Here is a 25,960-nt window from a genome sequence, read left to right as displayed (position 1 = left end):
ATTTCTTTCTTTGTAAATAAATACTTCCAACATCCATCCCTTCTGGCTGTTGTGGCTCATTTACTGACCTTGGATCCATAGAGGTAATACGGCTGAACATTGGCTGGCTTGTCTCGCTGGGGTTCCTGCGTGAATGGGATTGCTGTCCTCACAAACCTGCGGCAGGCACGGAAGATGGGGAGGAAAGCAGTCAGAGCCCGGTTAATTGTGCTGAGTGCAGATATGGCAGAGTCTGGGATGAACTGCAGTTGTAGACTAATTAGCAATTCATCACCTGAGCTACATGAACTGGAATGCGAACTACTGCCCCAATCTATTGGTGGTGTAAACCATGTCCAAGGTGGGGTTTCTTCTCATTTGGGGCAGGCAAGAAACCCATATATAAGTAGCAACCACAGCTCTGCAGCTCAGTAAAACAACCCTCTAAACCAAACTTGCTCAGATGCTTGCAATCACCATCCAACTTTGTTGCTTGAATTTATTACTAACATTTTCAAGGCCAAAGGGAGCTGGTGGGCTTCAACTTCATTTTAACTCTAACTGATGCATCCCATAGGGCATGAAAACCTCACCACAATACATGCAAATTTTATGTTTGACATTTTATGCTTGACATTTTAGGTTTGACATTTTTGGAAAGAAAAGCAGGGTCTCCAGGTGACCCCTGCCTTGCTTTTTCTCCTCACCTGTTGGTGGATCCATTGTAGCAGTAATTGGGTAGAAAGTCAAAGTTGAGCTCCCAGAAGACATGGAGGGTGATGCGCCCATAGGGCGCGGAGACATTGTGGTTGGCCTCCCGGAACATGGCATCAAAGCTGTCCAAAGTCATGTGCTTGCACAGCAACCTGTGAGTCAGGCGATTTATTTCCAAGAGCCACTCCAGCTCCTGCAGCACATAAAGCAGCAGCAAATGCAACATATTACCAAAATGACAATAGAAACAGCTGATTTAATTGCCAGGGGAATGATTTTATATCCACAGCCACATAGAACTTTCCAGGTGAGGATGTGGCAAATGCTAAAGACGTCAATTTAATTCAGTGGCTGAGGCCAATTGCACTTCTACTCAAGGGGTCCTGGTCCAGTGTCTCCTAAACCTGCAGGAAGCAAAATTCATTTCTTCCCCACTGAGCAGAGGCTGGCTTTCACTTCAGAATCCTTCGAAGGTGGAAACTGGTAATTTTACACTACTTGACTCTGATGCTCCTGTAACATATCAAAGGCAGCAAATCCTGTACACGCACACACAAACGATGTCTCAGCCACCTTCATCCAACAGGGGGAATTAAAGACAAGATTTCCTTCTCCCAGATCACAGGACTCTCTTAGAGGAGCTCTGCAAAATCTAACTGCTGACTGTCACCTTATGATTTACGCAGATACTTAATGGTCCAATAATAATGCAATTAAAGCTGCATAAATAGAAATAGTAGAGACTCAGCAGCATAAAGAATACATGGCTGGCTGAAACCTACTGTAGGTGGGACTTGAAGCAGAAGACAGTTGACTGTGTATCCTTATCAGTGTATTATTCTCTCTATTCATACTCTCAGTCAGTAACAGTTCTTACCACTATGGATGTCAGGTCCTCACTCTCAAAGCGGCTAATGGCCTGGTCTAACGATTTGTACATCGCTGCTGAGATACGCTGGGTAATGAGCCTGTTCAGGTCAATTGATCTACCCAGCAACTGGGAAAAGAAGAGAAGATATTTGCATGTTATATACAGATGGGGAAAAGGTACTTTATTTTTTTTTAACAGACACAAATTAAAACTAAACATCCAAATCTGCTCAGATGTGAAAGTGGTGATGCAAATGCCTCAGCTGAGTTTACCGTTACTTAAGAGGGAAGAAGGGAAATGTGGAGCATAATTCATTTTCCCCTTGAGCCCCATGCATGAGTGTGGTGTGTCAGAAACAGGTTCAACCCTTCTCATTCCAGCACCGACCTCAGTTGAGCCCAGCACTAGGATGCCACCCACCAACAAAAGGAAAATAGACCAAGAGCTATGAGTACTGGAGTCTACTGCTTGCACTGTACCTGGACATGCCTCTGCTTGAGCAATGTTTCATAGCGGTTGGATGGTGGGTATGGAATAATCACCCCATAATTCTTACATTCAGCCCGGAAACGTTTGTCCAGTAAAACACTGAAGAAAGGAAGCAATGTCAGGAAAAAAGAAATATACACTATCAGCTTCTCTCTGGATCTTTTCCAGAGTTGTTTTCATCCTTCTTTTCACCTTGCTCTGAATGCCAAGAAATTTCTACACACTAATAACTCTGCTAACACCACTAAATCACAGAGCAGCGGTTGTTATCTGGGGACTGCCATGCTGCTGTCCATCATTCTTGGCTTTTATGGCTAAAACATTCAAAAAGATACAAGATTGTGCTGAAAGATATCACTAGGGCCAGTGTGCTCCCTCCTTGAAGATCTGCTGTGGGAACATTTGTTTGGTGATGGTGATTGCTCTCCTTCTCTAAGGCGAAATGTGATCTAGAGACAAAACTTGCAGGTACACCAAAGACTTAGTTTGCCTTTGGGGACACGAGAGGATGACTCTCAGTAGAGCTCATCCGTGTTCTTTAAATGGTTGGAAGGAAATGTCACAAAAGGCCTATCTCCCCACAAGGGAGCAAGCGACTCTGCAGAAGTCCTACAGTCAGCTGCTCTGATGTGTGATCTAAGATATGAATACCTTTCTGGCCTTTACAAGTCCTGCTACTTTACTAGGGTGAGGACAAGTGCATGTTCCTGCTTCTTAGAGATGGGAGGCTTCCACTCCTCAATCTGCCTAGTACACCAACAGAAGTCAAGCAAGGCCATGTCTTCAATAGGCTCAGTTCGCTTTTCTGCTGCTCTCACAAATTGTACTCAGACAGCTCCTTAGGATGCCAATTATTATTTTTTCACTTCTAACCACGTCTCCTTGCCACCATTAATTTATTTTCTGCATCTACACTGGTCTGACATGGACAGCCGGCTCTGTGGGACAGGGATGATCTATTTTGTTATGTCTACCCATGGTGGCTACTCCCTGAGGGGAACCTTTTGGTTAACAGCAATTTGGATGCAGCAATATCATCACTCAGCAGCAGCAGTCAGGTTCTCCTACCTGCCAGCCATTGCTTTATAATAGGCAAAGATCTGATCTGCCAGCTTGTACACAAATTGATCAAAGCACAAGTTCACCTGGGGGAGAAAAAAAACCAAGACATCGTGAGGGTGTCACCAACACAAGACAGCTCCTTCCTATGCATGCAAGATCAATACAACTCAATACAGAGCTCTAATTTAATACATACATGTATGTTGCACTATCTAAAAACCGCACTGCAGTTCTCACATGCTAAAGGTAAACAGAAAATTGCAGATACGTTTCTCACTTATAGTTTCTCCATGTTCTTACAGGTCCTGGTCCCCCATCCCCAATCATATCCCTTTGTCTCAGGGATCTCTGGTTGCTCATTTTCTGCTGATGTCTCATAACCCTCTGCCCATCAGACAGCCTCCTCCATGCCCCCAGTGTTTGACAACCTTTGGTTTCCACTGTTCCCCATGGGTACAGCTGAGCTGAAGCCCTTAATCAGTAGAGTCTGTAAGCTCTCTGGAAATGTTGATCTTTTGAAAACTTCTCAGTCTGATGGGGTATTTTTTTCAGGAGATGCCTATAATAAATTCACTGAACTGCTGGGTGGGGCGGTCAAACAGGACAATGTGACTCCAGTGAGCTCTTTCCATACAATAGAGATGAAAAGAACTTACTTCAGCTTCAATTTCATCATATAGGAACTGCTTTTTGAACTTGGTCAAGGCATAGTATGCGCTGTCATTATAGAGGTCCAAGGGGTACAGTACATACCTGAGGGCAAGAAGACAGATCATGTCTTAAATTAATCTTGGAGCAGCATAAATGGCAGCCAGTGCATGTGCCTGACTTGGTGCAAAAGATGGCTTTTCTGGGACGCCATTCCTATCATCTCCACTCACTCCAGCCCCTCAAATCCTCCCTCTTGCTCCCTGTGTCAAAGTTGCCAGAAGCCGCCAAAACACATCTGGATTTGAGCTAACTGTGACTTGTTCAATCAACACTTGCTCCTTCTCTGCCCTTAAAAAGCTTTCACGCTGTCCTCACTCCACAGAGTGCTCTGACAATGGCCATAAAATGGAAAACAAAGTTTTTCTAATGAGGAAGATATTATGAACATAATTACACTTGCATAACAGCAATTCCTCTCATCATTTATCACATACATTAAAAAAAGTGTTTAGGTGCCTTAGTCAGGGCCCACATCCCTTTGGTTGCACATGCTGTCTGACTGCTGCATGCAGATGATGGTACCACCAAGTTGTGCCCACATCCAAATAGAGCAGTTGCCAAATGCTGGTTTATGATGCGTAAGTGCCAGTGCCAGGAAGCTGCCCGTCTGCGTCTGCTAACAAGGTATTCATACAGTACACATTCATGTGACAGCAAGTCAAGAAACATCTATTTTCTCTCCCACGCCAAAAAGACTGTTCATCACCAGCCTACCCTTCTCCACAACAAAATCCCAAGCCCCGGAGCATACACAGTCCCACCACAGCCCATCAGCTCTTACTCCATCATGGAGGGTTCTTTGGTTTCCAGAATATGGTCCGTGAGAATCCAGGGCATGGACATTTCAATGGGGAACTGGATGCGTCGGCCCATGGTCAGCTCCAGGAAGAACTCCCGAAACCAGAGCTGGGACAGGTCACAGCACTGCTGCAGCGCTTCTGAAACACAGAGGAGATCCCCCCGGCGGGAGGGCACCCACGTTACCCCCATAGGGACGGCACTGAGGGAAGCTGTTACCCCCAGCCACTCTGAGGTGCCGGGATGAGCCCTATTGTGCTGTTATCTTGGTCGTATGTGCAGCGACTTGGGTGTCAAGCACTCCCTGTCCACACCTGGGCCATCTGCTGCCTGAATTCTATAGCATGGCTCAGCACGAATTGTGGCCAGAATGTAAAATACTGTTCAAAGTCAATCATCCGGATATCCTATAAACAGCGATCCGGGACCACAGCGGGCTATGTGACTCAGTACCTCCCCCTGAGCTGGGATGCCTCTCAGGGTAGATTCTGCAAGGATTGAAGGATTGTCCATCGATGATTTCACAAGGACTCAAAGGCCTGATTTCGCAAGGTTCACCAACCATCCATTGATGAATGCCAGCACGTAAAAGTGAGTAATTAATGAAACTCACGAAAAGGGAAATTTTAATCACAGGTTAACCTCAGCATGTGTATGTGCAGTTTGACTCAGAACTGTTTGTCTGTCTGTGTGTGTGCGTGATTTGATTTAGAGCTGTTTATCAGTCTGTCTGTGTGTGATTTGATTTAAACCCCATCTGTGTGTGCAACCCTGCTATAAGTTTCGGGTGACTCTTGCCATTCTTGAATCTTTAACTAAGTTGCTATTTTGGTTCTAACAAATTCCATCAAATTGCTCTTTTAAACTGGCTGATGCTTAAGTGTTGTTAAGAATTATACAACCTAATTCTGTGATCTATCTCAAAAATATTAATAAATCTTAAATTGCTGCTAAACCAAAGCTGTGTAAAAACTCTTACTCGTGACAGAAGTGCACAAGAGGCAGCTGCTGCAGCCTGATATTGGACTGGTTTTGGGTGTGGACCATTTTTTTTGGGATGTCTTTGTTTTTAAACCTAGACCGTGTCCATGCTGTCTGAGCACTTTGTAATGGAAGAAGAAAGAAGGGATTGTTCCTTTTGCTCTAGGCTCCAGGGAGAACATTTCAATGGCTGATTTACTCTGGAAGATTTCTTCTGTGTCCAGTGGCTAAGTTGTTTGTCTAGGACAGAAAACTCCAGTCCTATAAACTAAACTACCACTTGTGGCTATTTGCTATTGCTGACTCATTCCTGTTCACATGATTACTACCTAGAAACAGGCCTGAATCAGGCAGAAGTAGGACATTTAGGAAAAATCAAGGAAAATCTTCTGCACAGGTCAATGAAGAGCAAAGCTGATCTACCTTTCCCTTTCTGAGCTTGCAAGAGCTGGATTCAAGCCTCCCCCTGCCATAACCTTACCACTGATGTTGAGAAGGTGGGTGAAGAAGAAGGACTGCTTGTGGAACTCCTCAATGGCCAAGACTATGGGCCCATCCAAGCTGCTCCTCAAAGTCTTCTTTGAGCCACTCTTGTCTGCTATGAGGGACTCTAGCATGGTCCGCACCATGTAAAGCTTTGGAAGAAAGTTGACATGCAGTTATAACTCTCCATTGAGACACCACCACACACAGCCATGGTGCTCTGCAACAAAAAATAACACTTCTCCCAGGTGGCTACTACTCTGCACTCATAAGCCCTACACCCCTAAGAAAGGAGACACCAAAGCAACATTTAACACACAACAGTGTGAAGACTTTGTGGAAGAGACCATGGAAACAGCTGCTAATCCACTGGATGGGAGACTGCTACATGGCTGTAAGACCATTAATTCCCTATACAGGAGATGGACATTTACATACCTGCGTACTTGATGGTCCTACCGCTCGTCGAGGGACTTTAATATCAAATCCACCTTTAGGATCCTTCTCACCTCTCAGGCAAGGATCATTTGGAGGCTCTCGCCCTCCCTCCCAGTCACAGATTGTCTTCCGAATTGCCTGAAGGACACTGGAGTGGGTAGGAGAGGGAAAGTAGTGCTTAAGCTTGATTCTACTTCAAGATGAAAATACTCACTGCTGTGCCCATATAGGAGGAAAAGTATCTGAGGTGGGGACATACACTGTCGTTATTGGGGGAGTCATGGCCAAAAGTTACCTTGGAAAGAGCTGCTGGCCAAGGTATGTTGACTGGTTGTATACCATGAGGTGTATGCAGGGCCATGTGCTTATATAGTACAAATGTGTTACACAAATAAATACATGGGTTTTGCATTACATTCAAGAAGGACAGACTGACCTGATCAGGACGTTCTTCTTCTTCCTGACTGCCTGCCTGAGCGGCTCTCGCAGGGTCACCTGGGCAAAGTCCTGCAGGGCTGCATAGATAGTGTTGCGGATGGCTTGGTTAAAGACACTCTCCATCCGGCCCATCAGTACTTGCAGACCTTTGATCATGGCAATTACCTGAAGCAAAAATTAAAACCAGATGTACTTGCTATTTTTCCATTGTATGGAGAGGTCCATAAATCCAACATTAAGAGAATTTGGGACTAAATTAATTCTACTCAAGTAACTTAGGTCCAGTAATTAGGTGGCTAATTTTTTTGATGTTAGCTGCTTTATGGATCACAAAAAACTGAGGAGAGCATTTACACTACCAGTTTCTTACACATAGTCCCTGTCCCTTGGCAGGCTCTGTTTCCACTCCTGATCTCTTGATATCTTTAATAACACACGATCCCAGGAAACTGCACATGCTCCACACATGGGTGCAGCTGCATGGCTTGCACAGACCTGCATCTGCACCAGGGCACAGTCTTCCTTTTACAAGAGTGCAGTGACAATTCCCAGGAGGGAGTGAGCCACAAAAATTAAGGCAATATTCAAACCACCTTGAACTGTGTAAGGCAAGATGAAGGTGTGAGGGCCTCCCACAGCCAGGCTTGGAGAACTATTCCCACTGTCCACAAAGAGCCAGACCAAGAGTTGACAGGTCCTGGGGACTGGCTGAGGATCTCGTGTTTCCACAGCTCCTGAACATAGCTCCTGATCTTGCTCCAGATCACGCTGCTCTGCAAGCCCCCACACTACTTCTTTTTTCAGGAGCCCTGAATCCCCTTGTCAGGTCATGAAGGGCTTAATACAGCAATATTAAGAAAACATAGGATTCACCTCTGTCTTTCTCCAGCACACAAACACAGCATAAGAAGAGCAGGATTGGGAAAAGAGGAGAGTTGCTCTAGTCGTGCACTGGTGCAGTGTTTCTACCCCAGTAGGAGCTCCTAAGAACTTAATCTGCCCCTTAATTCTGGTCACCTGTGGGCCACAGGTGTGAGGAACCTGCTGAGGAACCTAAGCAAGGTGAGATGCCCTTCCCTCCTCTTCCCCTGGCCTGAGGAATATGGACAGGAAACCAGCCCTGGATGGTTTGTACTCTTGTGCAGTTGGCACCTACCTCCACAAAGGCAAACTTCTCTTCACTGGTGTAGTTGTACCGGGTGGCTCTCTCATACTCTTCTGCTGTTCCTGGGCAATCTTTGTTACAGAACTTATCTGTGGGATGAACCAGCTTCCAAGAGTACTAGAAGATGGAAAGGGACACTGTCAACATTGCAGTGAGTAAGAAGCCAGGCTGGAAAGATGAAGAGGGCCCTATGCCAGGAAAACGCTCCCTCGACATTACTACAGTTGTTTGACATTCCTTTGGGAGCAGAATTTGTGCTTCTTCCTGGCTTTATTATTACTGTACTGAATATGGGTTTTGTTTATTTGAGAGGTTGCCAGTCGTATTGGGCTTTCGACATCCATGGGCTTGTGCTGAGATGTGGTCGAAATTTTCCAAATTAAGAATTGCCATCGTCATTTGACTTACAGTTTTAGTTGCTCAAGACCCCAATCATCCCAATCAGCTTTCAGTACTTAACCGAGGTGTTCAGAACAGTCACCCAGTCTGCCTCTAACATCACTGGGGCCACCCCAGCACCTGCAAAGGGTGGTTCAGGTCCAGGGTGAGATGATCAAGCTCTTTTTCTCTATTTGGTACAGAGGGTGTTCAGGGGCATTAGCTGCCTGATCTTAGTGTGTGTGTTAATGGCTTAAAGTTACGTGGCATGAAAGCAAGCTCACCTTTCCACAGTCTTTGTTACATGCCACGTTAAAACATTCACGCTCACCTGGGAAGAGGAGGCCATTATGCACCCACCACTTCCACGGATACACTCACCACTTCCATGACGTGGGCACTCCACTTGGACAGCAGCTGCAGCCCCCGTAAAGCGAGATCAAAGAGCTCCCTGTACTCTTCATCTGATTTCTGGCTGTCCAGTCCTGAGCCAGTGACCACCTGGAGAACATCACAACATGTCAAGTCTAGACTCAGCAACTTGCTGCAGAGGCTTCGCTGAGCCAAACAGCAGCCACAGATCTCTCTCTCAAATCCCAGCTGAAATGAATTCCCTGTGACCTTATGATCAAGCTAAAATTGTGCAGTGCATATACTGTCCCTCAGGAAAAGGGGTATAACTTGGTAAGACTTTTTACGCAGGCAGTCAATTTATTTCCTACAGAAAAATGAGTCTGACCTGTCACCTCAGAGCAAATAACTGACTGTTTTCATTCCACTTTCCCATGCCTTTGTGGTGGTCTAATACTACTGAAATGCTTAAGACTCTTTTACTGATTTAAAGTTCAAATAAGTACTTACAAATGCCAAAAAGAAAAGGGCTGAGAATGCCAACAATTCATTAAGCTAACAGTGATGAATGAGGATCAGACATTTGCAAAAAAAGTCACAATCACATCAGAGAAGGCTCCGACATTCAGTAATGAAAAGAACAGAGATGTCCTCGTGAACTTTCTTCAAAGCCCTGACCAATAGCTCCATGTAATAGAAAAGAACGACTTGCAAGAGGTGGGTGTTCTGCCACCTGGCTGACAATAAACATTTAGTTGCAAAAATTTTTCTATTTCTTATTTTAACTGAGCTGTGGCCAAAGAGCGGAAGCTTTTGCAGTAGATATTCCAGTGCATGTGATTTTGCACCTGCAGGGGCCTTTCATAACTTGCTGGATTGAGAAGTGGTTTGTTCCACTTGTGTCCTTCTTCCCTCCTCACCGTACGTCCTTGGCAGACCATACTCCTGCCACACTTGTCCTCTCCCAGCCTCGTCTGTCTAACGAGCCTGATTATGGCAACTACCTGCTGAGCTTACCTCACTGTTGCTGTAGCGAGCGAGCTCTGAGATGAAGCGGATGTGGTCGTCTCGGATCTGGACCATCTGCTCACAGATGTTGTACTGGGGACTTATGCTGCTCTGAGTGCATGTCCACCTGGGCAAAAAAGCAATGGTTTCAAGGACAGGACATGGGGCTCCACTCAGAAACCCCCAGGGACAAAGCCTTGCGCTCAACTGCTCTCTTCACTTCAACATGCTCAAGACATGCCACCTTCAGGGCAAATGTCAGACTGTGTCTTCTCTCTCATGTCCCCTGGATGTGTGAGGTCTTCCAGAGGTGATCTCACACAACATGATGGGGTTGCTTGCCTCACCTTTCAGCCTGAGCATCTCTGCTCCATCCACCCTGAGGACTGCTCTCCATGTTGGGCTCACCTATCCCCATGGGCAGAGATGGCTATTACCCAGGCCACTGTTGGGACAAGGTTTCAGGGAAGGATGAACTGCAGAGCCCTGGCATCGTTTGCATCCTTTCTGCTAAACCTAAGGATAATCATCCTCTTAGAGGTCATCCCTCCGGGTCCAAAAGGGCTGGATCATGCTGCCTCCTCCTGCAAGGAAAGATCCTGCAAGGGGCCAGCAAGGAAAAATCCCTCCCACTCTGTTTTTGGTTCTGGCTCCCACTACCAGCTCAGCAAACAGCCCTGAGTATAAATGACAAACAGAATATGATTGAAAGAACTAGATTTTCATTTGCATTGAGCCACATGTACCGTGTAACAGTATAATGGGGCCCTGAAAGAAGGCAGCGCTCTCCTTCCAAAGGCACAGTCATATGAAGTCATATCTCCTTTTTTTCCTATTCTGTATTAGCCACAGACATAAAACCAGAACAGCTCCACCAAAATGCTTTGTGCAAGCAAATGTCCGTCGGTGAGACTCTCATGTCATCACAATGTAAAAGTTCAGATCTTGCCTTTTTCCCTGCTAAATAATTGTCCATCTTAAGATAGATAGTCATCTTCTCCAATCTAGACTGGCCGTACAAAAGGAAGGTGAGAAACCTGCCTCCAATATGGACATAGACATGAAGACATGTTCCTACAGTTAACTGCAAGGCACTTGTTGGCAATATTTGTGGTGGTAGAAAGCCCTGGAAGTGCTGGGCCATGTCATCCCTTGGGAAATCCATCCTCCCACAGTCCCATCGCTTGACTCTTACCCGTTTCAATGTCCTGTACTCCCCACCAGACAACCGGCAGGCTAGCAGGAATGGCCAGGGCTGCACCAGCCCTCCCTGCCACACACAACCTAGTCCACAGTGCAGAAACAAAGCGCCATGCAGGAAAAACACCGATTAATTCCACTTTCATGGAGACAGGGAGGGAAAGAAAGTGACAAAAACAATTATTAGTAAGAAATGGGGATTATATGGAACCACCTTGGCAGAGTTAGTGTTGGGAGTCCCATGCAATTTGCTGGGAAACCAAGTGAGTGAGGAAGAAACATTGGTTAGTAAGGTACAGCACACAGACCTGGTAAGACAGATTTCAAGACAGACATTAAAATTGTGCACAGGTAGACAGCCCACGAGCTACCTTAGTTCTGAGATGAGAAAATGAATGCAGCTGACATATTTTGTTGAAATGTGCTTTCTGAATGATTTGGGATAAAAAGGTGTAAATTTTAAAATAATTTTTCCCTTTTAAATTGAGGTCTGGAAAATATTTTTTAAATTTACATTTTGCAAAATTTTTAATATTTTTCCATTCTTCAATTTTAATTGAAACATTTTGATCAGGAAATTTTGCCACGCTGTTTTCAAATCTCTCATGAAAAATTAATCGGCACTTTTCAACCGGCCTTCAGGAGGGCAGGGGAGGGCCTTTCCTGGGCGAGCCATGTGGTGGGCAGAAAAGCCAGACCCTCTGGGGTGGAAGGGGATGAGCAAACAGAAGCAGGGAGATGAGACTGAAGGTTAGTTAGTTCCTGTCCTGCTGAAGATACAGCTTGACTAGGCTGCTTCTCGAAGATGCTGGAGAAATCTGATTTCCACGTGACATGGTCCCACAGGTGAATGGCCACTTGCTCGTGAAAGCCGGGCTGTGATCAGCGACTACAGCCCAACACAACTCAGATGGGCTTTGCTTACATGTGGTTGCAAACGCCGTTCCAAGGATACTCAAACCTAGCACCGATTCTTCTAGCAATAACTGAGCATGATGCAAAACTACAAAGACAAGTGGGGCCCTGCACACGTCTGGTGTGATCTGAAACGATGTCTGCAAATTCATCTGACGGGAGCAGCAAACTGCCTGTGAACCCAGGCTGGGAAGCAGTGCTTTACACTCCTGAGCACTGCTGTAAAGACTCCATTTCTCCCCTTCTCCCACAGTATTCATTCATTTCCAGGGCATCTGACCCCCCAGTTCAACCCTCATTCCTGCTGCCCTTCTTCACAAAACCTGCCTGCACTAGAGGAGACACCCTGGCTACGGCAAAGAGAGATCCACTGTTGTGTTCACGCTCTGGAGGATTTTGTCCCTGGGATGAAAAATGTGGATTAAAATCTCTCCAGAGCAGGGACACGCTGCTCGCATTCACACACCTCCAGGCACGCACACCTCCCAAGCACTCAGCGGCTGCCCCAAACAACGTGCCAGCCGCCTTTCCTTCCTCCTGCCTCGCTGCTGGCCACCGAGCACCCTCCCAGCCCTTGCCAGCGCAGCAGACGTACAGGCGTGCCCACTCCCCTGCCTGCGCACAGGGGTACGATTACACACAGGTTCAGAGCTGGCTGCACACGCACGCGCTCAGGGGCCGGCGAGGACATCTCCCCATGCAGGGACAGGGAGGTACACATGTGCACACAGAGCTGGCACGCCGGGACTCACACCTCACAGGGACACACACGGGTACCCGTGCACAGACCTCACGCACGCTGGAGAGTTGCAGCTCCCACGGCTTTCGGGACACACACAGAAGCCAAGAGACATTATGGCAGGCACTCACTTGGATTTGTTCTCCTCATAGTGAGCACTGGTCTTAATGTATCTGGCCAGTTCTATCTGCATATCGCCGAATAAAGGAACCACCTGCAGCTGCTGGAAAAGAAAACAAAAGATGGTTGAAACACGGCGGAGAGAGAGCCCGTGGCCCCAGCGCAACACAAGGGACTACGAAATGGCATCCTGCGTCTCTGAAGCTATGGAAAGTGTCAGGCTGTTTAAAGCAAGGTGCAAACCTGGACCCAGGGTCATTTCACACCTAGGAAGCGACTGAAAATGATCACAAGGCTTTTTGTGCGAGGAAAATCACCCCCTGCAAGTGCTCTGGAGCCCTGGACTCACCGATACCAAGCTGGTTATTGCCAGAACGGTTCAGTGCTGTAACCAGCCACAGGAAAGGCTCTTTTTACAACAAAAAAAAAGTGTATTCCTGAGCAGGGCTTATTGCCTCCCACCATAATCCTCCAAGAGAACAGAGGGATGAAAAGCCAGCATGTTGGTATTTTGGCAGGAAGTTGCTGCGGCTCCCTTCAGAGGGGAGCTGTGGGTTTCTTTGCTGCCTGGACTGCCGGGGATGTGGCATCTTTCCCCAGGGACTCAGACTGTACTTTGGCACTGCAGCTGCTAGTGATGTGTCTTAAAAAACTTCTCCACGAAGAGAAAGACACAGGCAATGGCTGCCTGCAATATAACATGGCTTTGCTCGCCCTTTACAACTCAGGAAGATTTGGATGGGAAATAAATTCAAAGTGCACTGAAAGTACCTCAAGCTCAGACACGTCCATGCTTCACTAAGCTTTCAGCTGCTAACAAAATTCAACCAGGAGCTACCAACAGCTCTTCGTAAAATATGAAGCTTCAAGTTCACCCAGCTACAAAAGCCTTGCCCCAAAATTCAGGGAAGATGGTAGCAAATTCCCTGTCCTATTATCACATGCTTCTCTTCTCATGCTGGCTTCTATGGAGGATGTGCCATGCTGTCATCAGGGAGTCTCAGTGGCGCTTTCATAAGAGGTTTAAATGAAGGGGTAGTTCATTTTCACTACTCAAATTCTTGGTCAATCCACTAGAAATTTAATCAGAAGGCAATAAGCAGATGTAGTAAGAGGAGTAGTTGGCCTTTTCTTATTGAGATCTGATAGTCTGGAGTGGTACTTAACTGATTAGGTGAGACCACAGCAGATGTTGCGGAAGTGCAAATGGAAAAAAGCTGGAAAGGGAAAGTTATTCCAATCATCCATGAAAGATATTTTACCTGATTCTCTGATGGCCCACAGCACTTTGCAATGAACAGCAAATCTGTTTGAATGCACCAAGATGACCAAACTCTGCAGATTACACTGAGGGCTTGTTTTGAACTGAGATTCAGCTGAATTAGCAAAGCTAAACCAGGGAAAACTCGGAAGACTCCAAGGGATGGTGTGATAAATCACCTTTGCAGAGCTACAGTCCTCAGCAGTCTCCTCAGTGAGGAGGATTTTCAACCACCTCATTATCACCCCGACCATGAGGTTACGGTGTCTGTTCGTAGTTCCCTATGTGGGAGTTTGAGCCCTGCTCTCAGAGCTGTCTCCAGGAGATGATGCAAATTGGGGTAAACAGGTCCCCACTAGGTCAGGGTGAGGATGCAGCAGCTGGTACATCAACCTTTCATGAAACCAGCTATCTGGGCTCACCCATCCCCTCCCCTTGCACAGAGCCAGCGCATCATCTATAAACTGCAAGTTGGGGCAGTAAGCACAGAGGCATCCTGTACCCTGTCACCACCACCGACCTTGTCTTTCAGGCTCCTCAGCAGCTCTCTGGGTAAACCAGCCGGGAGAAGGCACTCTGCTGAAAGAGTGATGGGGAAGAAGTGCTCTGTGGCCCCCCAGAAATCATCATCCTCTCATTTTCACTGATGTGGAGCAAATGTTGGTAACAAACAGTAATCTTTCCATCTCAGGAGGACCGCTCAAGCTCAGTATGTCTAAAAGAAAACGAACTGCTCCACCTGGGAAGTTATTCTGCTGTCCTGCTGCTATACTGTTATTCTTTGCTGCCAACACATTTGTCCCTTGCCAGATCCCACCATGCCTCCTAGACCTGACCTGCCCCAAACCTGAGATTCCTCCTAGACCCAGCCTGTGCACAGAAGCAATGGAGGGGAGGTGTCATTTCCCCCTGTGAATGCCACAGGCAGTGCTGTGCAGGGTCTCAGCCACCCTCTCCATCTGCCACTGGTGGCTGGCAGCTTGCACACACCCCAGATTTTTGGGGGAAACCACAGGGTTATCCCAAATCTTTCTCGTGCTGAGTGGCACCAGGGCAATGCAGCCCAGTCTCCAGCTGTGGACCAGCCCAGGGCTGGACTCAGCTGCACACGTGCCTGGGCAGAGGGAGGCTGCAGGGCTGCTTCCCACCCTGTCACTGGGAGCATCCAGTTCTCGCGGGCCTTTCCCCAAAACCCGGATCTCAGATAAGACAAAAATGGTTCATCAAACCACCAGGTGAGCCCTTTGAGGAACTTGCTGAGCACCTCCAAGTTCCAGCCGACACAAGCTCCCCAGGAAGCTTTCTCTGTCCTACACGGAGCACAGTTTATACAGAAATAACACTGCCAGATCACACGTTGGCTGGCCAGCTGTGTCCCCTGTCCCTCTGCTCAGCAGCTCGCTGAGGGAAAGGGGAGTGCAACCATCACCTGCACAGACCTCAGCAAACCAGCCAGGTTTGCCAGTGGCCTCAAATGACGATGCTCCTCAGGAGACTGCAAACCTGCCTCATAAACGTCCAAAGAGATAGAATCGATGTCAGTCTGGCACACCCTTCACTCATCCACAAAACAGACCTCCCATGTGCCGTCCCCGTCCTTTACCCCTCGGCAGGCAGCAGGCAGAGCCACAGGGGCAGCCGGCTGCCCAGCAAGGGCGTGCAGGGCCCTCGGCTCCCGCCAGCTCCCCAGGCTCCAGCACCAGCGCCGCGGGAGCAGAGCCAGCCCCGGGCACCACTCACACATTCACAGCCTTGCTGGTACCGAGGGCCGGCATCGCTCATCTCACCCATGCTGCAGCTCTGTGCCCATGCATGTTCACAGCAATCCCATTCCTCATCCTTTGGCCTAGATAATTTCTTGACCCTTTGGGTTTTTTGAACCTGTAAATGATTCCTGCGGTTTGGGTTTTGCTAGCAGCATGTGCAATGGTATGGGTTGCTAATTCATTGAATCATAGAATCACAGAATCATAGAATGCTTTGGGTTGGAAGGGACCTTTACAGATCATCCAGCCCAACGCCCCTGCAGTGAGCAGGGACATCTTTAACCAGACCAGGTTGCTCAGAGCCCCGTCCAACCTGACCATGAATGTTTCTAGGGATGGGGCCTCCACTACCTCTTTGGGCAACCTGTGCCAGTGCAGGTCTGCAATAAACTCCAGCCTCACCCAGACAGGTCACTGACCTTGAAGAATTTATCTATTTTGCTAAGGTTGATTCTCTTCTTGGCGTCCAACTTGTAAATGTTGCTGACATTCCCATCCATGAGATACAGGCCAAACCCCATCACCTGGAAAAGACAGAAAGGCTAGGCTTCATTAGCGTGAAGTCAGCAGCACAAGTCAAAGACGGTTCTCCATCACTTAGGATAAGGAAAGACCATTTCAGGCTCCTGTACCACCTGACACTCATGAGAAGACTGTGTAAAACGTGCACACATCTGCAAGGATGTACATGGTAGACAGAGGACACATGATGGATTGCTTCTGTTTTCTGTGCAAAAACACATGATGCTCACTCTGGTAATTTGTTCCTCCTCTCTCCCTCATAACAACAACCCAAAAGTCTTCTCTGCCCAAAAGTGAACATTTACTCCTGGAGAAGAATTGAAAACATTTAAAATATTCTCCTGGATTGATTTTTTTCCCTTTAATTCAGTACAAATCATTACAGATATTCAAACTACCCACATTATCCTTCAAAGAACCTTAGTTGACTCATACTGTGGTAATGAAGTTCTTATGGTAATAGTGACTGCAACGACTGTAATAACTGACTTACAGTAAACACAAATATACAAAACAAGCATATACTTTGGCATGTTCGTCTTGAGGGCCCCTTAGGCTCAGGAAACCAAACGTGGAAGGATCTGCCTTCTGCAGGGTATTATTGCTGGGAATGGGCATCAAGCAGAATATTCAGGGTTGCAAAGTTGGTGGTGATTTTGGCATGTCCTATACAGTTACCCAGGTCAAGCCCATGATCCCGCATATCCACATACAACAGAAAACCCCCTTCTAGCTCTGGAGAATGCAGGGCACCCACTGGTGCTCTTGTCCCCCCGCTGGAGACCACCACCGCACACATGCTTAGTCTCACACAGGCAGAGCTGCTGACAACCTTGGGAGGGACTGGGGGAAAACACAGAGATGGAGATGGGGAAGAGCAGAGGAAAGGGAGAGAGGAAGGAAGATTTTTCTATGGCAATATGGGAGAAGGCCAGAAAGGACAGGAGAGAAACGATGGGAGAAGGTCCAAGTTACAGCAGGAACAGAGGCAGCTCATGGCACTGCCTGACAGAGATGACACTTCAGAGCACTGGGGTGGGACATCTCAGACCCACAGCCACATCCAGTCTGCTCAGCTGCAAGGAGGAGGTGGAAATGGGATGATTGAGGTATCGCAGTAGAAGACATAAAGTAGCAGAGATCAGAAGGGAAACAGGAACAGGAGGAAGGCAGCTTTGGTGCTGCATGCAGAGAGCCTTCCCATCTCACAGTCACCTGTGTGTCCAGAGGACACTGGCCCTGCAGAGAAGGGATGCATGTAAACCCAAAGGAGCAAAAAAATAAAGAAAATGAAGCAAAACATTGTCCCGGGGGGGAATTTCATTTTACTAAAACAAAAGTGAAACTACGCAAGCACCCAGCCCCATAAGCATGGTCAAATCTCACCTTTAAGAGCATGTGTTTCTCACTGGGAGTGAGATACATCTTGTTTTCATAGTAATCCACACAGATGTTGACAATATCAGCCAGCAATTCCTCATAGCCAGGGATAACCTCTAGTTGTTGGTGCAGACACTGAAACATCAACAGGGGCCACATTATCCACATGGACAGAGGAACAGCAGGAACCAGGGGAGAAACATATTTGAAGGATTAAGACTAGAATGATAAGAGGTTTCTTCAAACCTCATCTGTGTGCTTTTCTTAAGTTCCAGGCAGAAGACTGACCTCATGGTACCACCTGTAAGGAACCACCCCTCCCTCTGCAGGACAGTTCTCCCCTTCAGACTGATCACAACAGCCAAACAACAGACAGTGAGATGTAAAAAAGTGCCTCAGAAGCAGACTTTCTGCCTCTTTCCTGTCTCTATGCAGTATTTGACCTAATAAGCAGAAGCTACAGTGCCTGTGGAGTGTGGAGGGCCCTGGGTCTGAACTGCAGTCCCCATGCAGTCGCAGAGATGGACTGGATGGATTTACTGGGGAAAACAGGGGAAGAGTTTCTGGCAGAAACCCCTCCCGAGAACTCTTCTTGCATCTTTAAGACCTTCATCCTTGTCTTGACATAAAAAGACCTTCAAAGCCACCCAGGATGACCCATGAGAAGGAGATATTGCTAGAATTATACAGCCTGACCCAAAAATCATAGAATCATAGAATGCTTTGGGTTGGAAGGGACCTTGAGAGATCATCGAGCCCAACCCCAAATCATCAGTTGTGGCAATGACCAAACAAACAAGGCAGCTATTGCCACAGTCCAGTCTGAAGCAGTCTCAGCCCTGGTGAGATCATTTTCTCTCTCTACCCACAGAAAGGTTAACTCGTTCAGAGGAAAGGGACCTGCCTGTGTGATGCGGTTGTGGTTTGCCAGGAACATGGAGAGGTTCTGGGACTCCTGGATGGACTGGGGGTCTGCCATCTTCCGCAGAAACTGGGCAGCTCTGGAAGGGAGATATCCAACATGACCAAGGATCACTCACCCAACATGAGACTCTCACCACCCATCTTCCCTGTTTCACCTGCAGGTGCAATGCAGCAGCCTGAGAATGCCCCTGCAGTACAGCTCTGCTCTGTTCTCGTTTTACCAAGAGGGAACCAAAACACAGCGAGGCTCAGAGATTTGCCTAAACTCACAAAGAGAGCCTACAATGGCGCAGAAACCCAGCCTCCAGCGTCCTGATGTCCACCTGACCTCACTGCTGGGCAGACCAGGTGCTCCCTTGCAGACCAGGCACTGTCCTGGCCCCACTCCCGCTGCTTCTCCCCCTCTCACCTTTTGTAGGCAGAGTGGTCATTTTTGACGCTGCACTTCATGTTCTTCAGCTCATCCAGGACGGCAAACATGTTAATGAACTTGCCCAGCGTAAGGAGATAGGCCTCAGAGACAAAATCCTTCCTCCGCTCAGCGTGGCACAGGCGCTTCACCTCACTGCAGAACCGCTCGATAGCCTTGCGCTGGAAGGCAGTGGGACCGGGTCATCTCAGCAGCAGCTCATGTGCAGTCGCCACGCCACCAATGAGACCCTCCTCCACCCACACACCACCTCCTTCCTTTAACAAAAGCATTTTGCTGCTGGGGATCAAGGCTCCAGGGTCCCTCTCCACTGTTGCCATGAAACAAAGCAGCGTTACAAACCACTGCAGTCAAATGCCCTCAGGGCTGGACGGGAGCTCAAACCCTCTATTTGTGCCTTGCCCCGAGTGCGGCGTGTTCTGCAAAATCACGCTTCAGGTTTTAGGTGGGGCATAAAGACCTCATAGGACATAAAACCTAAAAATGATGGTGAAACCCAGCTGCTGCCAGTTATAAACGCAGGCGGTGATGGGGAGAGGTCCCTGGAGCCCATAGCAGCTCTGTGTTTGCCACATAGTCATTGCTCTGTTGGTATCTAAGTCACTTGACGTTATTTTGTCAAGTGCCTCAAGTGTAGCAACTGCTAAATTTAAGCTTTGGTGCTCTTTGCCAGCTGACCCCTGAGTTTAGGGGGCTGTGAGCACCTCCCTGTTCCTGCTGGCACGGCAGGAGGGTGTCCAGCTGCATGGCTGCATCCCACCCCAGGCACCAGCTGCACCACCAGCCCTCAGCTCTTCCTGGCTTTGCTTCAGGGGGAAGAGCAGAAGAGTGAGCTGTGCTGGCGCCGGTGGAGAAACAGCTCTTCACACCCACCAGCCAACACCCCTGAGAAACAGGAGCCTGTGCCACCCATTAGCTCCCCATGGTGGGAGCTCTGGTCCTCCATGAACTTCAAGGGCTTAGGTGTGCTCATTCCTAACTTGTATGCAAGATTTCAGGGCTGAGCAAGGGACACATGGGTTTTTCTTCAGACAGGTCTCAGGTATCTGCTGGTGGCTGCAAGGAAGAGACCTACCGGGGGCTCAGGGGCTCTCCAAACTGGCCTGGCAGGCAAGGATAGCACAGCCCTGCTTAGGATAAGTTAACACCAAAGTAATAACTTTTTTTTTGCCTCTCTCTTTGACCACTCACCTGAAAATACATGAACTTCATAAGCTTGGTGACTTCTGGCTCCAGGACTTCCACTGTCTTCTCATAAATCTCCACTCGGTTTGGCTGTTCGTTACATTTCACCTGCATTGCAAAGATAAATCATCCTTGTCAGCATCAGAGTTTCTAACACAGGTGTGGACTGCAGCAGCCAGCATCTTGTGCTTGTTTCACAGTGATTCCTGTCCCCATCTGAGGACAACAGAGGGACCCGAGAGGGACCTTGTTCTTAAGGCAATAGGTGACAGCAGAAGGGGCTATCTCTCAGATGTGAAATTCCCTCCATGCATTTTAAACAGACACAATCCTGACTCTGAGAAATAAAAGTCTTCTAATGCATTTGTTTGGGGAGTGCAATATGGAGTCTGGACATGCAATATGGAGCCTGGACTTGCTATACAACGTGGGAATGTCAATCACAAAGTTATCTGAGACCTTTTGTTGCAAAGTCCCACGGACACACAAGGCATTAGGCTACGGCTCTGCTATAGCCTTGCCGGGATAATTTTGGTTCTGTTGCCAACCCGTTAAAAATCACTGGGCTTGTATGTGGCTAGCAGCAATGAAGTGAGTCACCTTCACTGGAATCCTAGGAAGCTAAATTTAAGGACTTATTCAGTTGTCATCCATCTCATTTCCAAACAGTTACTTGGAGTCATTACCAAACTTTTAGGGAAAACTCCAACTTCCCAAGGCAATGCATCCTGCTATCCTTCTCTGGTTTTGTTTCCAGTTGTTGCTGACACAAGGCTGCGATGGGGCTGACAGCCCTGGTGCAAATTTAGTAGCCCAGCAGCAGATCCACAGGGCACAAGGGGACAAATTAGCTGGCTTTACATGTGAGAAGATGTAGAAGTAGCTTTGCCCTCTCTGTAGTGGGGAATCTAATGTCCCTGCCCTAGTGTTTCATACTGCAGTCAGGCAATACTGATGGTCATGAGGATGCAGCTCATGGTAGGGAGGAGCGGTGCACATATAGGTTAGGCTCTGTTCTTCAGCTGTAAAACCACGGCCTCTGATGTAGCACAGGGAGGTCTACATGACTGAGCAGCCAGGCTGGGGGGCTGAGAACAGGACCCCCCCAGCCACAGCCACATGCCCCATGGCAAAGCGCAGGGGTCATTACAAGATCATATCTGGTGATTCTGTAAATGAACCCTCTGCCATGGTGTTGTTTGCTTCTCCAACACACGCGGCACTGACTGCAGCCCCAGGAGGGAGGACAGGGGAAAGAGCTGGGACCCCACGAGGTGCGCCCCACGAGGCATAAACGTCACGGGGGCAACTGGGATGGGAGGACACTAAAACACCAAAACAGATGACCTGTAGCACTGTCTTGCCATCAGCTCAGCCACAACCGGCCTTCTGTTAGCATAGCCAGGAGAGGCAATAGCAGCACAGCATCAAACATAAATGGGAGATAAGCAAATATCCAATCAGCGGCAGAAATCTCCCCATGGTTGGGTCTCATGAGACCATCAGCAGTATAACCCGAGGGGAACTGAGGTTTGACCTTTCCTGCGAAATCACAAACATGAGCATTGCCAGCCATGTGGAAATATTTTTTCCTGGCTCCATGGAAGCACTGAAAACCCTTTTATCCGTAGGGTTAATGGAAGTGCACTGCACCCGCCCCGCCGCATTTTCAGTCGGCGTTTTTGCAGTGATCCAGCACGTGTTCACATTGCGGAAGACAAGCTCTGAGCTGGAGTCTGAATCACATGGGCAACCTTACTCATGTCTGTAGGTGTTTGCAGGATTAAGCCACCAAAACTCAGGTTGGAGAGAGAAAGACTAGAAAACAGTTGAAGCAGAACTAACAGTAGAGGAGGAGAATGATTAAATGTAGGGGTAGATCAGGACCTTCAGGTGTATCAGCAGCCAAAAAGGGCATTTGAGGAAATGTTTCTGGCATATCGAAGTGCTCCTTCACGCATCCTCGTGCAACACCTAGAATTCTGGGGCTCCTGCAGGAGCAGAGAGGGCACCCCAGAGTCTGGGCAGCAGTTTGGGATGCTGAAACCTGCCCCAGCTGCCTAGTGTGCTCTGTGCAAGTCAGGGAGAGCCTAAGTCTGCCACATCTCGAGAGGACCTGCTGTTTTCATCCCAGGCTGCCTGGGCTCCCTTCTTCACACAACACAAGAGTCCCCCTTGGCACTAGGGCAATTTTTAACTGAAGCTGAAGTTCCTGATACCATATGCTATGATACCATACAGTGGTATCAGGAAAGTGTGATATAAACCAGATCTGATGATTTTACTCTCAACTTCCAACAACTAACTGCCTTTGCATGAAGCAAACTACATCTCCCCACAACATGAGAGAGAAAAATATTCAAGCAGTGCACCAGGAAGGAAATAACCACACTGCTTTAATTAAAGCAAAGGCTACCCATTCTCCAGACAGGGAAGTGGATAAAGACCCAAATGACAAAACACAGCACTATCCCAAGTGCTGTGCTGGACCAGAGCTGTGCTCAGCTGAGTCCTGTTAGCAGCTGTAGGACAAACAAGCTGGTGACAAAATAACTTCAGGTGTGACTGCTTTGGGGAGCAGGGGGAGGGGCTCATGAAACTAGGAAGTGTATATAAGGCAGTCAGCTTGTAGCAAATGTGACTGAGCTGAGAGGCACTGCTAGGAAGGGTCAGGGATGAAGCTCTCATATGCATGAGAGTGCAGAGCAGATGCCCTTTGCTAGGCCAGCAGTATAGATCTGCTTCTGAAATGTCTACCAGCTGCTGAGATCAGTGGTTGAGACTTTGGCGGGGAGAGGACAATTTGAAGAGTCAGGGGTCTCTCTTTTCAACCTGTCTGCTTCAGTCTTCTCTGCTTTTTTGTTCTTCTGTCTCCAGTCCAATCTAACCCATACTGGAAACAAAACTGACTAGGTGCCCTGGGAACATCCCTGCCTGCGAAGGTCTTGAGTACCTGGGGGATGGCTCGTGAGCAGCTCCTCCACGTGTAAAGCATCACAGCATACTCATGGCCTTCTTCCAGCATTTCATTCTGAAAGACAGAGAGGTGTTGCTGGGGCAGGGCATGCACCACAGGCACAGCATCACTGGGGCAGTGCCCGGGGGACTCACCATGCTGGAGTGCACTGTCGCCTGCTCGATGTACCTGGCGATGCCGGTCACAAAAGCATTTCTGTCTTCAAAGTTTGTGTCAAAATTAGCCTATGGGTGAGATGGAGATTAAAATACAGCTAGTTGTTTGCTCACCTGATACAGTCCAGCATAGGGTGTGTTGGCAAAAAGCAGAATCAGTAGGGCTTCTGGGGCATGGGAGCAGCTTATGAACAATTTGAGGTGCTGCACCTCTAGGTCTAAAGTAGATTCATACATGCAACCTGAGATGCTCCTAAATCACATGTGTTCATTAAAGGAAATCCTGCAGATTATATGTGTGAAAATATGGCAATCAAGACTGACAAACCCTTGTAAAATCAAGCCAAACCAGGTGGGGATCAGTTACAGGGAACTGCAGTCACACCAGAGAGCAAACCCACAGCAATTATTCTAAGCATTTTAGCTTGGTAACTCAAAGCCAGCTGCAGCCTCATTAATTTCTATTTGTGCACTGGCTGCTAGGGGAAGACCACATCCTGTCAGCAGGAATTGCAAAGAATAAACACACAGAAAGGGCAGGGAACGAGATGTCTGGAAAACATAAATATGAAAGTCAGCACTCATCCAGACTATTATCAGTGTTACTCTTGGAAGCAGATGCTTTGGGATGAACAGTTGTTTTGGAAGTTGAGCTACTGCTTTGGGTTGGGACAGGGGAGCAAGAAAGCGCAGAGCAGGGCAGGGGATGAAAATGCATCTCCTCAGCCTCTCTGCACCGAGTGCCTGTTCACACGCTCTGCACTCGAGTAATTTCCTCTGCGAAGGCTGGCTGATGGTATCTGCTGGAGGGCAGGGAAGTCCCAGGCACCCAGAGCTGCTCCTTGCAATGACATTAGCACTGCAGCGACCACGTTCACCTCAATAACAGATTTCCTGAGTAGGAAAGCTGGGAGCACACACCCGTGGCCACAGGACTACTCGTAGTGCCTCCAGGACATCGCATGTGACAAGAAAAGCTGAGGCTGCATATGCATTTCTGGCTAGCAGGGGAGAGGGCTGCATACAAACCAAGTATGACGAGGAAACAGGCTTGGCCAATACCTCTAGATCCAGTTTAGATGAGGTTTTTTAGGCCCAGCGGTGTGCACACACTTGTGGCCCTGAAAGGAAGCTGTGCCGTAAGGCTGGACCCCGAGCCCCGCACAGGACACAAGCCAGCAAAGAGTAAAAATGATTTAAAGAAGAGATAAGCAAAAATTATATGAAGATTTTCCAGAGAGAGTTGAACAGCCCAGAACTGCCTTTGGGTCTGATAACCCGTAGAGATACTAACACTACTGAACGAGCCCGCAGTCTGACCTGCTGAAAGAGATACTGTAATTTCAGACCCCGGCGTACATGGCACGGCAATCACTGTACGGGTGTATTTATACACCATGGGTAAGTCATGAATTCAGGAGCGAGTGGCAGAATGGAGAAAGTAACCCCATATTATATTTAACCCTGGGTGTGTGCTGTAGGGCAGGGTGTGGCATGGTGGCCAAGCAGCCGAGGCATCCCACTGCGGATCCAAAAGCAGGAGGTTGAGCCTTGCCCTGGGCTCATGCCAAGCTTTGCTTGGTCAGTGCAGCTGCAGCTAAATCTGCGGCTCTTCAAGGCAGAGAAATGATCGTAGCGACTGCCCTCCCTTGCATGCCATCAGCTCCCCAGACCAGCAGCTCCAGCTGTGCGAGCGGCGCAGGCCAGCCAAAGTCAGGCAGAACTTTGATTTTGACCTACTTAGATGCACGTACTACCATAAAAAGGAAGCACAGAAATATGTGCATAAGAAAACATCACCGAGAACTTCCTGCTGTTGTCACAAATCTTATCTCCTGCTTCTTACCCGTTCATGCACTCTGGTCCTCATTTTTAACTTCCCTCTGTCTTGCTCATCCTTAAAGATTCCCTTCACCAATCTCAAGCGGTTTCATTTTAAAGCCTTCAGGAACAGATTTGTGGATAGATCTGTTCTGAACATTTCCTTAAACATGGTGAACCCAGGATGTTTTCAGCTAGTTCTCACAGCACTGTGTGCCCCTGTGCTTTGCATGAGCTACCGGAACAACCCTCCCTGCCCCACCACCTCCGGGAGCTGAAAGTACCTGGTACATGATGGAGGACGGAGGCGGTTCGATGCATGGCTGCTGGTCTGGCAGAGGCAGCTCCTCCAGCAAGTCCACGTTGGACAAGGCATCCTCTAGCGTGACGTGAGTGGTCATGGTTCTGAATGTTCAGTTTCCGTGCTAAATCCAAAGTAAAAGAGAGGGTGATAGACAGACAGACAACAGCCAGAAGACTGAGTGGGAAAGCGCCGAAGGACAAAACTGGAACCACAACAGACTGGCACTGCAGGAGACGTGATCCCAGTTTATCTTGTTTTCCTTTTCTTGTGTATTTAACCTACATCTCTATGTCATCTCTCCTTCCATGACTCAACAGCAGAGTAGGAATGCAGAATAAGAGGAACACAGCTACCCACCCATGCCCTTCTCTGCTTAACTCTATGCAAAACTGCTT

The 25,960-nt window shown here is 48.0% G+C and overlaps 1 protein-coding gene across 5 annotated transcripts in view; it reads right to left on the bottom strand.

The window, feature by feature from the left end:
• CYFIP2 (cytoplasmic FMR1 interacting protein 2) overlaps positions 1-25,672 on the bottom strand; it is a 46,849-nt gene extending 21,177 nt beyond the window's left edge. The window contains exons 1-22 of one of the 5 annotated variants that reach the window (XM_009483014.2): positions 25,546-25,672; positions 23,420-23,509; positions 23,262-23,339; positions 20,315-20,416; positions 19,103-19,284; positions 18,674-18,770; positions 17,776-17,904; positions 16,287-16,391; positions 12,852-12,943; positions 9,876-9,993; positions 8,889-9,008; positions 8,121-8,246; positions 6,963-7,129; positions 6,527-6,674; positions 6,087-6,240; positions 4,608-4,764; positions 3,772-3,868; positions 3,122-3,198; positions 2,044-2,152; positions 1,571-1,690; positions 687-886; positions 69-156 (exon numbers count right to left, since the gene is read on the bottom strand). In XM_009483014.2, the coding sequence (XP_009481289.1) occupies positions 69-156; positions 687-886; positions 1,571-1,690; positions 2,044-2,152; positions 3,122-3,198; positions 3,772-3,868; positions 4,608-4,764; positions 6,087-6,240; positions 6,527-6,674; positions 6,963-7,129; positions 8,121-8,246; positions 8,889-9,008; positions 9,876-9,993; positions 12,852-12,943; positions 16,287-16,391; positions 17,776-17,904; positions 18,674-18,770; positions 19,103-19,284; positions 20,315-20,416; positions 23,262-23,339; positions 23,420-23,509; positions 25,546-25,662 (2,673 nt within the window). In that variant the 5' untranslated portion in view covers positions 25,663-25,672. The remainder of the gene's footprint in view (positions 1-68; positions 157-686; positions 887-1,570; positions 1,691-2,043; positions 2,153-3,121; positions 3,199-3,771; positions 3,869-4,607; positions 4,765-6,086; positions 6,241-6,526; positions 6,675-6,962; positions 7,130-8,120; positions 8,247-8,888; positions 9,009-9,875; positions 9,994-12,851; positions 12,944-16,286; positions 16,392-17,775; positions 17,905-18,673; positions 18,771-19,102; positions 19,285-20,314; positions 20,417-23,261; positions 23,340-23,419; positions 23,510-25,545) is intronic. The other 4 variants (XM_009483015.2, XM_075715879.1, XM_009483016.2 and 1 more) reach the window with 4 other exon arrangements.
• Positions 25,673-25,960: the final 288 nt, after the last annotated feature.

The sequence above is a fragment of the Pelecanus crispus genome, chromosome 8, assembly GCF_030463565.1.
Source record: "Pelecanus crispus isolate bPelCri1 chromosome 8, bPelCri1.pri, whole genome shotgun sequence".
Classification (NCBI taxonomy): Eukaryota; Metazoa; Chordata; class Aves; order Pelecaniformes; family Pelecanidae; genus Pelecanus; species Pelecanus crispus.
The sequence above is the reverse complement of the archived record's forward strand: the minus strand, read 5'-3'. Positions and strand labels throughout refer to the sequence as shown.